This window comes from Meriones unguiculatus (genome assembly GCF_030254825.1).
Source record: "Meriones unguiculatus strain TT.TT164.6M chromosome 13 unlocalized genomic scaffold, Bangor_MerUng_6.1 Chr13_unordered_Scaffold_34, whole genome shotgun sequence".
Lineage (NCBI taxonomy): Eukaryota > Metazoa > Chordata > Mammalia > Rodentia > Muridae > Meriones > Meriones unguiculatus.
In genome coordinates this window covers 9,965,883-9,984,289 of record NW_026843646.1, presented here as the reverse complement: position 1 = coordinate 9,984,289, position 18,407 = coordinate 9,965,883, and the positions used below count along the sequence as shown (strand labels likewise).

The 18,407-nt window shown below is 45.5% G+C and overlaps 1 protein-coding gene across 9 annotated transcripts; it reads right to left on the bottom strand.

Moving 5' to 3' along the window:
• Positions 1-388: 388 nt before the first annotated feature.
• On the bottom strand, positions 389-16,992 carry LOC110563107 (zinc finger protein 394-like). 9 transcript variants are annotated; one of them, XM_060376149.1, is made up of 7 exons: positions 16,721-16,936; positions 14,539-15,381; positions 13,459-13,570; positions 12,578-13,158; positions 10,371-10,848; positions 8,121-8,263; positions 389-2,858 (listed from the first exon to the last, which is right to left on the bottom strand). In XM_060376149.1, the coding sequence occupies exons 2-4, from the start codon at positions 14,998-15,000 to the stop codon at positions 13,145-13,147; spliced, it is 588 nt and encodes a 195-aa protein (XP_060232132.1). In that variant the 5' UTR covers positions 15,001-15,381; positions 16,721-16,936; the 3' UTR covers positions 389-2,858; positions 8,121-8,263; positions 10,371-10,848; positions 12,578-13,144. The 9 variants fall into 9 exon arrangements, with proteins under 9 accessions (XP_060232132.1, XP_060232133.1, XP_021515741.1 ...); XM_060376150.1 differs by having other exon boundaries at positions 10,371-10,458; XM_021660066.2 differs by lacking the exon at positions 10,371-10,848 and having other exon boundaries at positions 12,578-12,772; positions 12,876-13,158.
• Positions 16,993-18,407: the final 1,415 nt, after the last annotated feature.

Here is an 18,407-nt window from a genome sequence, read left to right as displayed (position 1 = left end):
ACAAAGTGAAAATGTGTACAGAAGAAAGTCCACTAAGCTTCAATCCTATTTCAAAAAGTCTGTGCTGCTGTGAAATTTTGAGATTAAGAGAAGTATCCCTCCCATAGGAAGAACAGATGAATTGGCTACCTAATATCAAATGGACAGTCCTGAAAACATATATACAATTAACATTGTACTGACTGAGCTGGTTATATTTATGTTGTTAGGAATATATACATAATATATATCCATATATATAAATGTACCTTAATATACATATATTTGTGTAACAACAATTAATTCAAAAAGAAGCTATGATTTTAAAAGAGACCAAGTAAGAGAATATGGGAGGATGTGTAATAAGAAATAAAATGGGGAAATAATAAGGTAACTATAAAGCAAAACATAAATCAAAAACTTTTATTTTCGTACAGTAAAGCCTAATCAAAGTATAGCCTCTAATAGTACAGCAGCCATGAGGGACATATTCACAGGTTATTAGACACAACCAAAACAGAACTGAAAAAGGAGAGATGTTGTTTTTTTTCTTGTTCTGTCTGAGTTTTATGGAACCCTGGCACAGCAAGGTTCGGTATAATCCATCGGTGGTGAACTCCTCACAGGCTTCCATGTGGGTAAATATGGATTCTCCTGGGATAGGTCTCGACCTAACAGAACAGGTATTCAGTGGATACTTACAAGACTGATGTCAATACTACATTTCAAAGGGTGCATAGTTTTAAAACACAGCCTCAATTCCCAAAGCAGGAATCTGTTAAGTTAAAAGAATATTTAAAATGTAATAGAAAGGAAGAGGTCACTTAGGAAGGGAAGTATTGGGAATAGATTGGAGAAATAGGCTTTTTTTTTCCAGAAGTGATCAACTTGAGAGTCATGAGAAGACTCAAGTTTGAAGAAGTGTAGCTGATAGGATATACATCAGTGGTTAACACTTTAATATAATTACTCATGTTGTATAGGATACAACCATAAAATTATTTTATGGTTATTATGGTTTATTATTATAAAATTATTTCATTGCTACTTTATAACTGTAATTTTGTTGCTGTTATAAATTCTAATGTAAGTCTCTGATAGGAAGATATCTAATATGCCATCTCCAAAGGGTTCAAGACCAACAAGTTGAGAACCACTTGTCCAGAGTGAGGAAGGGGGTAAATGAAGTAATTGTATTGCAACTAAAATTATTTTTTTAATTTGAGTAATAAAGACTATCCATTATTAATGAAGTTTGCCAATATTATTCATGAATTAAAAATAAAAGCAAGAAGCACATTGCAAAGAATCATACTGGAGAGAAAAAGAAATACTCAAGTACTAGACTGATTCACAAAAAAAGACAGATTGATTGCCGGGAACCAAAGCCATTTAGTGGAGCCAAAGCCAATTAGTTAGCCAAAGCCACTTAGTGGAGCCAAAGCCACTTAGTGGAGCCAAAGCCAATTAGTGGAAAAGTTAACAACAGCTTCACTAGGACCCTAGGTCATGGGTGATAGATTTATGTGAGAACATCTGCTCATTAGTCTTGGAGCATCCTTGAAATATCTTAAGGAAACATTCTTAAGGTATCTTGCAGGAGGGATCTCAAACCATAAAACCCTTTTGCTATCTTCCACAGCAGGATATTAGCCTTCCCCCTTTCCTGCCTTCTCCCTATATAGCTGTGTAAAAATTTCAAATAAATGAGGCCTTGATCAGACAAACAGACTTGGCTTCATTCTTCATGTCTCTTTGTCCTACCCCATTCTTTTCACCCCCTCTTTAAGACCCCATTGAACTCCCGCAGGTCAGAATAATTGATGCCAAACATTAAATGAAGGCCATAGTAAGTGACCCCTAAAATTTGGCCATTGGAGTAGCAACATGGATGTTATTGTTCAGCTTAATGTAATAATATGTGTGCAAGAGTTGATATACTTGGTGTAAAACATGGTGAAATGTATATTTATCCCCATTTATTAATTCCAAATGCTTTTAACCTATCAAAGTTCCACCTGAAAAAGGCAGCATGGAGATGTCATTAACACTGTGAACCTTAGAACCAATCATAGGTTTTTAAAGGGCATGTGCTTTATTGAGATAGTCAGAAAACTTCATGCACAAAAAAGTCAGACAGCACTGATGCCTACAGAGGAGGATACTTGCTTATTAGTATATAGTAAATGCTAAGCTAAAGACACATAGAATTGTAACTGAAACAACCTGCAAGATACTCGGTAAATCTCATGATTAAATATGTAGTATACCTTGGACACATGATAACCATAAACAGATCATGTAAAATTAGAATGCCTATTTCTTTAAATGATTGAATTTTGATAGTAAACCGTACCTTCTGTAAATTGCGTAGTTTAACATGTTTAATTTTACAGTATTAAATGGCATAGCAAAACTCTACCAAATTTTAAAGTACTTTATAAAGATTTTCTACTCAATATTTCCTCTTTCAAATGGCTGAAACATTGGGATGCAGTAAAAAATACTGATATACATCTATGTACTGACATTGAAACACCATAACTAAATACCATAACTATGTAAGTGAACATAAATAGATGTGAAGAAAATAAGCAGGTTTTTCTAATGGTTTAAACTAGTCAGTAGGGAGCACATATATCCAAAAATGAGCATCTTTGTCCATCTCAAGATGGAGTATATACAAGGACTTATAGGGTTACAAACAAACAAACAAAAACAAACACACCGAAATACAAAGCAACATTCATCAAGAATTTGTGAGACAATTCTTATACAGCAAGAGAACTCATTTTCCTTGCCTCTGACAAAAGGGACATATGGCACTCCATCGACCTGTGATGTCAGGATATCAGCACCAATGCTGGCGTCCAGGTAAACTGAAGAGGAAGAAAAAGTACTTGTTATACATCTCAGAACCCACACCTGTATTCCTGTCACTTAACAAACAAGCCTATCTCCTCCTGCACTCTGCTAACTCCCAAAATATTTCTTGCATTGCTCTCTATCTCTTTATGAAGGCAGTTTCTTTACTTGTCTGAGCTATCTCCACTTTTCTGTCTTAATATTCTTTCTTTTCTCCTAGACAGCTTGGTCACATAAAGTATGTTTTTCTCCCCTCTGGTCTGAACTTTTCTAGAATCCTATAAACATTTTTCATCTTTTATGCATAATAAAATTCTTTCCTGTAATCATCTAAGATTTGGTGTTTTTTTCCTATTACCCAGATCATACAATTGAATATTTAAAATGTTTGTACTTAAGTGACTATTACTTAAAATATAAAAATAAGGAATGTTTACAGAGATCCCATAGCTTTTAGTTAGAAAGTACTTAATGAAATGAATAAAAGTATCAAAGAAAGCAGCCAATGGTTTTCAATATGTACATAAATGAAAGGTATGTAATTTAAAGGTATGTTAAAATAGTACCAATTCAGTTTCATTGTAACAGAACTGAAATTCAAAAACTGGAAAACAGTTCTTGTCTAATCTGAATCTATATCAAAATATTGAAATTTAGGTTCCAAAGAACACAAAATATGTCAGAAACAGTAACAGTCTGTTGAAAACCAGAGAGCTTTTGAGATTTTAAGGTTTGAACTCTGACACAAATTTAAAACAAATCCTTGTAGTCAGGATGAGTACCATAATTGGATGGTATAGAGAATAATCCTCTTATAACTTGGTCAGATATAGTTTTGAAGATATACAAACACCTTTCTCCTTTATAGCTAAGAGCATACTTCAGGTGTTTTTTTCTTTCTTTTGGGGAATGGTACTAAATTGTAGTATGAGTGGCTTTTCATGAAGTGGGGTTTACATAATCTGAATGAATCAAGACATAACGCTTCCTGAAACCATTAGTGTATCATGAGAACCATAACAGTCATTTAAAAATACCTTTACAGTGGAGCCTGGAATAAAGAACCTTTCACTGGGCACAAATTAAGCTTTTCTCTTCTGGCACTAAGCAAAAATGGCTACAGCAGTTTGCAGATGAACTACTGAAGTGTACACATTCTGTAGTCGGGGAAAAACCACTGTGATGTCAACATTCCAGGGCTCATGCCATAACTGATAGTGTGACACATGCATTTCATTTCCTTCAATCTGCTCACATTAAAACATTTTGAACAATTTTTGTACCACATGTATTTGGAATAACATTTTCACAACCATATATGTGTTTGTGTAAAAGATATATGATATAGATGATAGATGATTGATGTTAGACAGAAGGATAGATAACTGTAATAACATGTATGCAAAAATAGGAAGAATACTTATATAAAACATCATGATAGACTACGGTCAAATAGAAGGGGAGGAGGACCTTCCCTATCAGTGCACTAGGGGAAGGGCATAGGGAGAGAAGAGAGAAGGAGGATGGGATTGGGAGGAGATGAGGGAAGGGGCCACAGCTGCAACAAAATTTGAAAAAAAAAATTGTAATAAATGATAATAAAAATGAATACTAAAAGTCAGTAATGTAAAAAAAAATATCGTGAAATTTATATTCATCTCCAAAGATGAATTCCTAATTCCTAATTCTTTTAACCTGTTAAAGGTCCATGTGAAAAAAGGCAGCATGCAAAAATCATTAAGACTGTGAACCTTGGAATCTAACACATGCAAAAATCATAGACTACTTTAAAGATGAATGTGCTTTACTGAGATACTGTCAGAAAGCTTCATGTACAGAGAAGGCAGAAAGTTTTAAAGAGTGGAGAGGAGTGCACATGCATATTAGTATATAGTGAATTTTATATATTAATCCCAGAGAAACAAAGAATTGTGACTAAAACATGGGAGATACTCTCTAAGTCTCATAATAAAGAAATGTAGTATACATTGGACATACAATAATCACGGACAAATCATTTAAAATTAGAATGCCTATTTTTAAAATGATTGCATTTGGTAAGAGTAATAATTTTTGCCTTCTGCAAAGTGTGTAATTTCATTAATATCTGTAATTATACATTTCTAATTAAGATAGCAAAACTCTACCATATTGTTAGGTTCTTCATAAAGATACTCTGCTGAATAATTATGATTTTTAAACTATGATACATTTGAGTATAGGAAATAAAAATACATCAGAAGGAAATCTATAGAGTGGCATGTGATAACTAAACCCATCACTATTAAAATAGTAATAAATAATAAACTAGTTAGGTCCCAGGGAGTGCAAATATCCAAAACTGGCAGTCCTGGACCTGCTCAACATGCAGTACGGAAGGAATTCTGGTGATCAGAAAGAAACAAGCAAAAACCAAACAAACATTCAAAAAAAAAAAAAAAAACAGCATTCATCAAGAATTTGTGAAGTAGTTCTATAGTTCTATAGTTCTGGTCCAGCAAAATGGCCATTTTCCTTGCTCCGACAAAAGGGACACATGGCTCTCTATTGACTTGTAGTTCCTATCAGGATAGCAACACCCATGATAGCCTCCAGGTTCCTTGAAGGGCAAGTAAACGGACTTGTTATATATCTCAAAACACTAGATTTCTGTGCCTTCCCAAAAACCTCATCTTTCTCCACTATCCTAATTTCCTAGTCTACTAATACCTTTTCTTTCCACTAATTAATTTATTTATAAATTTCACATCTTCATTCCAGCCCCGTCACTTCTCTCGTCACAGTCCCACCATCATTCTCCCCTCCCCCATTCCCTCTTTCCCGTCATAGAGGCTCCCTATGTATAACAACCCACCCTAACACATCACATCAGGCAGGACTAAGAGCATCCTCTCTCAATAAGGACAGGCAAGACAGCCCAGCTAGGGGAAAGAGAAATAAGGGCAAGCAACGGAGTCAGAGACAGTTCTCAGTCCAATTGTTAGGGGACCCACATGTCAACCAAGATGCATTTCTGCTACATATGTGTAGCTGGACCTACATTTAGCCTGTGCACTTATGAAAGCACAGTTTGTCTGTGTCTAAGCCATCTCTACTTTTCTCTTAATATTCTTCATTCTCTTCTAGACAGTCTTGGTCATATCTGCTTCTTTTTCTCTGTGCTCTCAACTCTTCCAGGTGCCTCTGAACATTTTTCTTCTCTGACCCATAATAAAATTATTCCCTGTAATAATGGAGTGGCTACTAGTTTACTGGTTTCTCTACTGTTCCTGCTCATACATTTTGAATATTTAAAGTATGTATTTTATTAAGTGAATATTACTAAGTCATTTTACTTCATTCAGGGAATATGTACTGACAAGCCATAGTTTTTACTTGCGAAGTTTAAAGATCCCTGTGAATCGAACAAAGAGAGACATCAGCCAATGATTGTCATCAAACACATCCAGCAATAATGTAAAGGTATTTTATAAAATACTGCCAATGCAGTTTCATGATAAAATTGAAATTAAATGAGTAGGTCTGGAAAGACATTCCTATCTAGCAGAATCAGTGTTCACATATATGTCTGAAACCAGAAAGTTTTTGGATTTAGGGCTGAAATCTGAGCAGTTTCAAACAAAGCTTTGTTGGCATAGTGAGTAAAACTACTAGATGAAACAGAAAATAATCTCTCATAACTTGGGCATATAGTTTTGAAGAAACATGGATATCATTCTCTTGTATAACTCAGAGCATACCTCTCTAACATAATAACTTTGTTTCTTTGGGGGAATGGTATTAACTATTGCTAACAGGATTAGCTTTTCATGAAACAACTGTTAAGAATTTTATCACAGGTTCTAGACAAATCAAGACAGAACATTCCTGAAACCATTAGTCTACCATGAGAATCATAATGATCATTTTAAAATACCTTTACAGTGGAGCCTGGAATAGAGAAACTTTCACTAGGCACAAAATTATCCTTTGCTTTCCTGGCACTAACCAAAAATGGCTACAGCAGTTTGTAGACAAACCACTGACGTGTACACATTCTGTAGTAGTCAGGGGAGAAACCACTGTGATATCAACATTCCAAGGCTCAGGCCATAACTGACAAAGTGACACATGCATTTCAAATCCTTCAGAATTCTGACTTTAAGACATTGATTTTAAACAATTTTTGAACCACGTGTTTCGAAGAAATAAGATATTCAAAACTGTGTGTATGTGTGTGTAATAGATATATGATATAGATTATAGACTGCGGATAGATGTTAGATAGAAGGATGGATAACTATTATGATATCAGTGCAAAAATAGAAGAAATACTTGTATTAAACAACATGATAGGCTAGGGTCAAATAGAAGGGGAGGATGACCTTCCCTAACAGTGGACTAGGGGAGGGGCATCGGGGGAGAAGAGGGAAGGAGGGTGGGATTGGGCAGAGATGAGGGAGCCACAGATTTGAAAAAAATTGTAATAAACAATAATAACAATATTAAAGACAGTAATGTGAAAAAAAATCATAAAATTTATATTCATCTCCAAAGATTATCAATTCCTAATTCTTTTAAGCTATTAAAGGCCCATGTGAAAAAAGACAGCACGCAAAATCATTAGGACTGTGAACCTTGGAGTCTAGCACATGCAAAAATCATAGAATACTTTGAAGATGAGTGTGCTTTACTGAGATACAGTCAAAAAGCTTTGAAGAGTGGAGAGGAGTGAACATGCTTATTAGTATACAGTAAATGTTATATATTAATCCTAGAGACACAAAGAATTGTGACTGAAACATGGGAGATGCTCTGTAAATTTAATAATATGTCGTATACCTTGGACATACAATAACCATGGACAAATCATTCTAAATCAGAATGCCTGTCTTTACGGTGATTGTACTTGATTTTTTACTTCTGCAACGTGTGTAATTTCATTAATATGTGTAATTATACATTTCTAATTAAGATAGCAGAATTCTACCAGACTGTTAGGTTTTTCATAAAGATAGTCTGCTGAATAATTGTGATTTTAAAAATATGATACATTTGAGTATGGGAAATAAAAACACATCAGAAGGAAATCTACAGAAAGGCATGCAATAACCATACTTTTTAAAAAAGACATAAATAGGTATGAAGAGTGTAATCAGGCTTTCCTAATAGTTTGAACTTTTTAGGTCCCAGGACTGCAATTATCAAAAAAATGCCAGTCCTGGACCTGCTCAACATGCAGTATCAAAGGGATTCTGGTGATTAGAAACAAACAACAAACAAACAAACACACATACCAAAAATAGCATTCATCCAGAATTAGTGAAATAGTTCTTATCCAGCAAAACATTTTTCTTGCTCTGACAAAAGGGACATACTGCTCTCTTTCGACCTGTGGCTCCTATCAGGATATCAACACCCATGGTGGCCTTCACGTTCCCTGAAGGGGGAGTAAATGTACTTGTTATACAAACCATCCATCTAGATTCCTGTGTCTTCCCTAACAGCCTCATCTCTTTCTGCACTATCATAATTTGCTAAATAGTCTAGAAATTACCCTTTCTTTCCACCGATTAATTTATTAATTTCTTATCTTCATCACAGGCCCCCATGCCTTCTCTTCACATTCCCACCATCATTCTCCCCTCCACCATTCCCTCTTTCTCTTCAGAGAGGCTCACTATGTCTACCAACCCACCCTGACACAACACATCAGGCAGGACTAAGAGCATCCTCTCTCAATAAGGACAGGCAAGACAGCCCAGCTAGGGGAAAGTGAACTAAGGGCAAGCAACAGAATCTAAAAGCTCTCAGTCCAATTGTTAGGGGACCCACATGTTGACTAAGCTGCAGCCTTGCTACATCAGTGTAGGGGGACCTAGGTCCAGCCAGTGCACTGATGAAAGCATACTTTGTCTCTAAGCTATCTCTACTTTTCTCTTAATATTCTTCATTCGTCTTGGTCATATCAAGTCTGCTTCTTTTTCTCTGTGCTCTGAACTCTTCCAGGTGCCTCTGAACATTTTTCCTCTCTCATCCATAATAAAATTACTCACTGTAATAATGGACCAAGTGCTATTTTGCTGGTTTCTCTGCTGTCCCTGCTTTGAAGAGTGGAGAGGCGTGAACATGCTTATTAGTATACAGTAAATGTTATATATTAATCCTAGAGACACAAAGAATTGTGACTGAAACATGGGAGATGCTCTGTAAATTTAATAATAAAATATGCCATAGTTTGAATATTTAAATATTGAAATTAAATATTTAATATTTAATTAAAATATTGAATATATTTTATTAAGTGAATATCACTGCCCAAGACATGTTACTTCGTTCAAGGAGCCCTGGTCCTAGGGTGGGCAGCTCCTCCTCACATGCTGCGGAGGCCCTAGATGGATGACTCCAGGGTCTGGAGAAAGCAGAGCTCAGTCAGCCCTGGAGACCTTGGCTCCCTCCCACACTGCTGCACTCCCCGGCCTCAGCGCCTGGAGTCTCCTTTACCAAGAGTTCACATCACCTCTGGCTGTACAGTCTCCTTTCCTTCCTTCCCTTCCTTCCTTCCTTCCTTCCCTCCCTCCCTCCCGTGGCTCGCCTGGAACTCGATACACCAGGCTGCCTCCAACTCACAAGAGACCAACCCTCGTCTGACTCCTGGGATTAAAGACATGAGTCCCTAGGTCTGGACCTTTATTTCAAGATTTATTTATGTCATTTTGTTGTTTTGTTTTTTCGAGACAGGGTCTCTCTATGTAGCCCTGGCTGTCCTGGACTCGCTCTGGAGACCAGGCTGGCCTTGAACTCACAAGAGATGCCCCTGCCTCCACCTCCCTGAGCACTAGACTCACAGGCGTACTACATCACAAATGGCTAATTCATGTATGTGTATATGTATGTATGTATGTACGTATGTAGGCATGTATGCATGTATGTATGTATTTTTGCATGCACCACATATGTGCCTGTTGTCTGTGGAATGGTGGAAGAGCATCAAATTCCCTGGACCTGGTTGTGAGCTGCAAAGGGGGTGTTGGGAACCAAATCCTGAGTCCTAGGCGAGTGTTCTTAACTGCTGAGCCATCACTCGAGGCCCTAAACTACTCTTTGTATTATCACACTTGTTACATGTGCGTGTGCGTGTGTGCATGTTCTATCTTCTCGGCTCACTGCATTATTTTTTGGGGGGGAGGGGAGTAAGGTTCTATCATCTAGTTCAGGCTGGCACCAAGCTCAGAGCTATCCCTCTGCTTCAGCCTCCCAAGCATCGGCATTCCAGGACTGAGTCCTCGGCCAACTGTGTAAACTGTGAAGCTATGTCTGTGCACAGCTATGTGGGCTACTGGCTTCAACACAGCACCAAGCCTTCCCGAGCAGGAGGTCAGCTTATAGCCACCACCGACCCACCAGCTGGGAGCCATGCTCTCCTCGACTTAGGGACTCTGGGGCCAGCTCTTTTGCCAGGCGCTGCAGCAGGGCAGCTCAGTGGAGAGTGTGCGCATGGCCCAGGCTGCACCCTGGTGCTGCCAACAGCCACTGGGGAGACACACCTTGAAATCCCTGATCGTCATGGCCCTGTCGACGACAGTAGTGCAGAATTTGTGACAGTCCTGATCTATCTTGTAAATGGACACCTGGCTAAAAGAAGAGTGAGACCATAAGGTCTGTGGAAGGAGTGAGGCCAACCCCCCCAAGCCCTGCACCAACAATTGGCTGGGGGTGCACTGGGCTCCAGATCCCTCAGGGCCACATGACAAGACCCTGTCCCAGAGCGGGAGGGCTCACTCACCTGGGATGTGGCCCAGCAGGTAGGCCTGAGACTATACCAGGCCCTGGCTGGGTTCCCAATGCCACATACACTGGGTGCTGGTGCTTGCATGGAGCCCTAGCCATCTGAAGGTGGAGGCTGGAGGTTACAAGTTCAAGGTCAGGGGGGCTGGAGGGACTGCTCAGAGGGTGAGAGTGCCGGCTGCTCTTCCAGAGGTCCTGAGTTCAAGTCCCAGCACCCACACAGTGACTCACAACCATCTGGTGTCAGAGGAGAGGGAAAAGGAGGGAGTGAAAGAAAGAGGGAGGAAGGGAGAGGAATGGAGAGAGAGAGGGAGAGAAAGGGAGAAAAGAGAGGAGGGGAGAGAAAGGGAGGAGGGAGAAAGGGAGAAAGGAGAAAGGCAGAAAGAGAAGAAGGGAGAGTGGAAGAGAGGAAGAGAGAGAGGAGGGAGAAGGAGGGGGAAGGAGGAACAGGGAGAGGGAGGGGGAAAGGGAGTGAGAGAAGAGAGAGAATAGAGAAGTAAGGGAAAAGAGAGGGAGAGGGAGGCAGGAAAGAAGAGAGCGAGACGGGGAAGGAGAGGGAGGGGAAGGCAGCAGAAGGAGGACAGGGAGGGAGGGAGAAGAAAGGAGAGAGAGGAGGAGAGGCCTCAGCACGGGGCAGGTAAGGACAGGAGAGGGCTCAGCAGATGCAGATACAAAGAACTGCTTTCTCCTTCCAAGCTCAGGTGTGACTGGAGCATGGCTGAAGCCAATCAGTCCCCAACAAGGCCTTTGAGAGCACCCTGCTAAGGTAGCCTAGCTTTTGAAATCGGCCTTCATAAGTCCCCAGTTCCATCCCAAGTCCACAACCCCAAAGGAAACAAACAAACAGGGCGACTCCTTACAGCACGGTCACCCCCAGATGCCTGCAGAGCTGGGCAGATGGGGGAAACCCATGTGAGCCAACCTTCTAGAGAGCTTCCAGAGCCAGCCTCCTCCTCTTCCTGAGATGCCAATCTGGCCCTCCTCGAAGGGTGAAGGCCACAATGCTTTTACACACTTAATATCATACCATTGTTACTAGTTCATTATGCTGTGTGTTTGGTACACAGGTCAGCGGATGACGATGAGAATCTGTTCTCATAGTCTATGAGACTATGTTCTCTCCCTTCTCTGTGTGGGCTCTGGAAACCACATGCACCTTGTTCCTCTTGGCAAGAGCCTAGATCCACAGGCCTGGGCCACCATTCCCAGCAGGGACCTGCCTCCCACTCTGGCAGCCAGGTCTGCTCTGCCAGGAGCTGGACCCCCCTGAGTGCAGGGTGCCACAAGCACCCCGCAGGGCACAACCAGGAGGTGCTGGCTGCTCCCCTTTTGCTGGTGAGACAGCGTTTCACCGTGTAGACCAGGCTGGCCTGGAGCTCACCATGGAGACCAGGCTGGCCTGGAACTCACCATGTACACTAGACTGGCCTTGAACTCAAATGTGTAGACCAGGCTGGCCTGAAGCTCAACTGTGTAGACCAGGCTGCCTGAAAACTGCATTGACAAGGCTGGCCTTGAACTCAAACGTGTAGACCAGGCTGGCCTGGAGCTCACTGTATATAAGCAGCCTGGCCGGGAACTTACTGTTGTCTGGAACTCACTATGTAGACTGGTCTAGAACTGTGTAGACCAGGCTGGCCAGGAATTCAGTGTACACTACGCTGGCCTTGAACTCACTGTGTAGAGCAGATTGGCCTGGAACTCAACTGTGTAGACCAGACTGGCCTGCAGCTCACTGTGTAGGCCAGGCTGGCTTGAACTCAGATTCACAGCTGCCTCCGCCCCCTAAGCGCCGGGGTCAAAGGCTGTGTCGCCTCTGCCACCCCTCACCTGTCACGATGAGTGGCTGTGCCTCCCCCTGGCCACTACCCTGCCTGTCATAAGCTGATGGGAAGGCCCGGGCCATCCCTGGCCATTCCCAGCCTGTCATGCTAAGCGGCTATGCCACCCACCCCCAGCAACTCACCCCTACGACTGCAACCCGGACCCACGTGATGCTGTTCTGGTGCAGCATCTCCAGGGCTGTGGAGTTTCAGTCCTCAGTGGTGGCCCTCTTGTCCACGTTGTGCTGGACGCTTTGCTTGGGGATGTCCAGCTTGGACACGAAGCTCAGGCCGCTGTGGTTATTGTACCTGAAGAGCATCATGCAGCACTTGTGGCCCTGTCACAGGGGTGTGTGTTGGTCAGCCCAGGTAGGATAGGGGACCGTCCCCCTGCCCACTCCAGACTGGCACATGCCACACCCAGCGAGGGCGCACACTCACCGCAGAAACGGTGCTGTTCTCCAAGACAAAGGACATGCTGAGGAGCAGGAGGAAGAGTTCATGCCAGCGTCACATGAGAATCCTACCCTGCGGCCCAGACTGGCCTTGAACTCACCATCCCCCTGTGGTGGAACAGCATTTTTAGGTGGTTTCTCTTCCTGTTCGGGGGCAGTGTCCCAGTGTGAGCCTTGTAGGCAGGCCTGCGCAGGCTCAGCGTCCTCCTTCCAGTCCTCCTCTTGCTTTGGGATCAGGTCAGGATTCCAGGCAGCTCAGATCTCCAGGTCTGAAACCGGAGAATGTGAGCAGAAATAGAACGGGTCCAGCTCAGGACACCAATGTCAGTATCAGGACTTGAGGTCTTGGTGGGGTGTTAGGGGAGTCGATCTATAAAAACTGTTCCCCTGGGCGCTCAGGGAAAGGAAGACAGGAGACTGGGGCATTCTGGGAATTAGAGGGGTTCCACAGGCAGAAAGACAGGAACTGTGGTATTCTGGGAAGGATGCTTTGTCACCACATCTAGAAGGAGACCCTGGCTCACCCAAGCCACAGGGACCACAGGGCGTCAGGGAAGGGCATCACTCACCCAGCCTGGCCGTCCTCTGCACTCTCTCCACGAGAGCAGTTCCAGGCCACGGACAGCTGCTCCACTCTCCCCTAGTCAGAGATCCAGCCTTGGCCTTGAAAGTCGGGGTGCCCTGGAGGGGCACAAGACCTCAGTTAGTGCTCGCTGTGCCTGCTGAGAGCAAGGAGCTGGTGAGTCGAGTGACTGGGTACCAAGGCCTTCCCTGTCACCTTAACCGGACTCTGGGTCCCCTGAAACGCAGCTTCAGAGCTAGCCTGAGCTAGCCAGCATCTCCCAGCAGCTTTGACTGCCCTGAATGGGAGGGAGACATGGGGAGCGCCAGCGTCCACCTCTTCCTCACTGCTAAGCCCGGAAGCTAGGGAGGGGACCAGCCACACCCATGCCACGCATTCCTGGCTCCAGACTGTGACTCTTGTTCAACCCTTACCCCCCAAGATGACAAGGAAGCGGGAAAACTCAATGGGGGCGGGAAGAATGTAGCTAAACTATGAAATGACATTTCTTGGGTCGGGGGGGGGGGGAATCTGGGAAACATTAATCAAGGTGAACTTTCTGGGGCTAGAGGGTCGGCTCAAAGGTTGGTCTGCTCTTCCAGACGACCTGGGTTCAAGTCCTGGCGCCTCAAAGTGTCCATGAGGTGCTCAGGTAGGCAAAACACCAAGGCACATGAAAAATTAAAAAAAAAAAAATCACTTTTACAAAAGACAGGGTGCTCCTTGCTCTTCCAAGAAGAGTGACCCGAACACAGGAGCCAGCACCCACACTGGGCAGCTTACAACAGCCCCCGGGACTCCAGGTCCGGAGACCCGATGGCCCTGGAGCTGTCCCACACACGTGAACAAAATAAAATACAAAAAAAAAAGGACGTTTCACACTAACAGTGATTGCAGGTTGCATCCCCAAAAGGCACACTCCTGCCCCCCTCCTCTTCTGCTTGTTTGTGTATGAACGTGAAAGAAGATGCCCAGAGAATGGCATGGGACCCCTTCCTCTCCCGTTGGAGGTCCAGGCAGGGACCGGGAACCTAATTCGCCCTCCGGAGGCTTTGCAGCAGGCCCGCGGTCTCCGGTGGTCCCTCACCTGTGGGGAGGCCGGGTGCAGGGCGCGCGCCCAGGCCGCCGTCTCCTCCCCGCTCTCGGGGCGCCGGCGACGCACAGGTTCCCGCAGCCGGCGCGGGAGGAGGCTGAGGATCTGCTCGAGGACCAGCAGCTCCAGCATCCGCTCCTTGGAGCGCCGCTCGGGCCGCAGCCAGCGGCGGCACAGCTCCCGCCGGCGGCTCAGCGCCTCCTCCGGGCCGGACACGTCCCCGGAGCGCAGCCGCCAAAAGCGTCTCCGGGAGGTTTCGGGGTCCCGCCAGTCCCCGGGGTCCTTCTCTTCCTCCTCCCCTTCCGCCTTCACCGCCACCACCACCGCGCAGGCCGCCGCCATCGCAGCCTCGGATCCGTCCTCCGAGACCCCGAAACCCCGATGAGCTTTCCAGAAAGAGGGGCGCAAGGCCACTGTCTCCCCGAAACGCAGCCGCGACAGCGCACGCCCTGGCATGGCGCGACAGACGAAGAAAACAAACGAGGCCGGAAGTGCGTCATCATCCCCCGCCTGCTCCGGATGCAGAGAGAGGCGGAGCCCATCCTCGGTCCCTCTATGCGCCCTGGAGGACTAAGTGGCGTCTCTATGGTTTGCCTTCCTTTCATTGGTCTCCCAGGCCAGGTCCTTAAAGAACAGGATGTAAAACAGGTAGGGTGTGTCTATGTGGACGAGGGCTTGGGAGGACAAGCAACATGGAGGGTAATCATTAAAGAAAATCAGAAGTAAAGAAATAAATAAAAGGGTGGGCTGGAGAGATGGATAGTTCAGCGTCTCTCTGTCCAGGATCTTAGGATCTGGGTTCGATTCCGACTCCCACAATGTGGTGCAGAGACGGACCTGCAGGCCAAACAACCATATACAAAATAATATTAACAATACTGACAATAAAATTATTTCAATTTTTAAAGTATTTTTTAGTTATTTGTTTTTCAAAAATTTAAAAAAAAAATGTTTAGGCTTTTCTGGACTCCCGCTGTAGACCAGGCTGGCCTCGAACTCACAGAATTGCCCCTGCCTCTGCCTCCCTGAGCGCTGGGGTCAGAGGCATCGGCCATAATTTTTAGACCAGAGTTACACAGTGAGACTATCTCGAACAAAGCAAAAGAAGAAAAAAAAGTGTGAGCAAGATATTTTTTTAAAGATATTTCTTTTTCTATATATTATTTATTTATTTTTATTTTCTGTACATCGGTGTTCTGGGTGCATAGATGTCTGAGTATGGGCATTTGACCCTTGGGATAGGAGTTAGGGACAGTTCTGAGCCGACACATGGGTGGTTGGGATGGAACCCTGATCCTTCCTGGAAGAGCAGCCAGTGCTCTTAACCTCTGAGCCTTCTCTCCAGCCTTGAGCAAGACATCTCTAATTCACACGTGTACAGTGCACGCAGCGCCTCAAAGAGGCCATCAGATACTACACCTCTGAATCCACATCATCCGGAGGGAAACCGGAACAGGAACTGGAACTGTTATACCTAGCAGGTGAAGGGTTATGCCTGCAGTGAGGACGTTTAGAAGAAACTCCTGTTCCTCTTGAGCAGGTTGTGTTGGCTCAGGGGTCTCGATACGCTGGCCCATTCTGAGGTTCCTTAGCTGCCTGTGATGTCATCTTTGGTCCTCACCACCAGGGGCCCGGGATGAAGGGACCCCCGACTCTCCTCTCTCTCTTCTCTCGCACTCTCTGCCTCGGTTTCTTTCCTGGGGGGGTCACCATCTCTCTCTCTCTCTCTCGCTGTTTCCCTCCCGCTCTCCCTATCCCTTCTTCCCTCTCCCTCTCTCAAACCCTCCTTCCTTCTCTCCCTCCCTTCTCTCTATCAATAAATCTCTTTCATATCAGATCTCTGAGTCAGGAAGCGTCTCTCTCTCCCTTTCTCTCCCTCTCTTCGCCTTTCCTCCTTCTCCCTCCCCCCCCCCCATCCAATAAATCACTTTCATACCACATCTGTTGTACGCGGCATTTTAAAATTATTTACAGGTGTAGTTAAAGAAAAATTTCCCGGTTTTCCTCTGTTGAGCCCTTGTAAGTTAAGCTTTCTATACGTCTGATGGAAACTGCAAACGGTGTTTTTCAACCTACCCCAAACCAAAGTGTGAACCATCACTTGTGATTAACGCCACCAACCTTCGGAATAGAGCCCCTGTTGGCTTCTCACATTCCAGAAAAAATAATGATTTACCTAACGCCTCGGGAAGGGAAGGAGGCTGACAAGGCGACTTGTGGAAGATGGAGCACAACTTTTGGGTGTCTCGAATCCAGGGATCAAACTCCGCGTCGCCAGATTTAGCAGTACAAGCCTGTATTGGGCCGGCCCCCTGCAGCATATTAAATACAAACCTTGCAAAAGGCGGTGGTCGCCGCCATATTGGCTGCCCCGCGCGGCATCCTGGGAGATGTAGTCCCGAGAGCCGCTGGCTCGCGCAAACCTTGGGACAGTACAGAATGTCTCTGGATGTGTTCGGAAAAGTGGACCGGGTCAGTGACAAAACTCCGGCCTGAAGGTTCCGGGACTGGCGGCGAGTTGCGGAGCTTTGGGGGTGTGTGGTTAAGCTCGACCAATCAGAGGACTGAGCGCCTGCCCCTCCCCCCCGAGTTCCCACAGGGGGCGGGGCAAAGCGCGAGCTGCGCTGTTTCCTCTCCGGCCTGAGGCTCGCTGACTGGTTGGCTCCGTCAGTGGGGACGGGCCCAGGACTAGCTCCTCCCCCTCCGCAGCGCGGACCCGCGGGAGACCTGGAGAGGGGAGGAGAGCGGAAGCCCTCCCGAGGGGGCGGGTACGGACTGCTTCCAGCCCTTGTGGGACGCAGTTCACGTGCGTCGCTCTCAGCTTCTTCCCGGCCCCCCCCTCCGGGGGCTGCGGCCGCCCTGATCACCTACGGGGTTCCCGGGGCGTTGGGGGGAGGGGGCCGCAGAGGGGCGGAGCCGGGCGCTGGGGGCTCCGTCCCTGAAGACCTTGACCCCAGTCCGGGCTCTCCCATCCGCTGCGCCCTGACCCCTGTAATAATCCACGCGGGACGCTGAAGCGGTCCCCGCGGTGGTTGGTGGCAAAGTCGCCTCCGCGGCTGACAACCGCCTCCACCGATCTTTTGTGGTTCCGAAAAGGTAGTTCATCCGACCCGGATTCGGAGGGTTCGGGTTCGAGCCGTGCTGTGGCCGGAATGGGGGCCGCCGTAGCTGCGGCCCAGTGACCTCCCGCTTTGGGCCGCCTGGGACACGGCAAGGCTGTGTGAGATGACAGAGCCTGGCCCGGAAGTCAGGATGGATTCTAGGTTGGCCTCAAACCTTTTATTTTATTTTGGTTTTTCAAGACAGGGTCTCTCCTTGTAGGCCTGGTCGTCCTGGACTCGCTCTGTGGACCAGGCGGGCCTCAAAGTCACGGAGATCCGCCTGCCTCCCCCTCCTCGAGCGCTGGGGTCACGGGCGTGCGGCAGACCTCCAACTGTGAGCCTTAGCCACTCGTGCCCAGGCATGACCACTCCGTGCTGTGATTAAGTTGAGTGTTTTTAAAATTATTTTTCTTTTATGTGTATTGGTATTTCGCCAACGTGTGTATCTGTGCACCCCATTCCTTAAAGCTCCCCGAGACCAAAAGGGGCCGTTGGATCTCTGGAGCTGAAGTTGGAGACAGTTGTGGACTCCTGTGTGGTTGCTTTGGAATCGAATCCGGGTCCTCTGGAAGAGCAGCAAGTACTCTTACCTAACAAGCTGCCTCTCCAGCCCCCATAAGAATGGGGGTCTTATTGTAGATATGAGAGAGGGGAAGAGAGGGAGAGAGCGAGAGAGAGAGAGAACAGCCAGAGACATGTGGAAGAGTTCAGAGCAGAGAGAGAAAGTAGCCTGGACATGGTCAGGCAGTCTGTAAGAGAGAA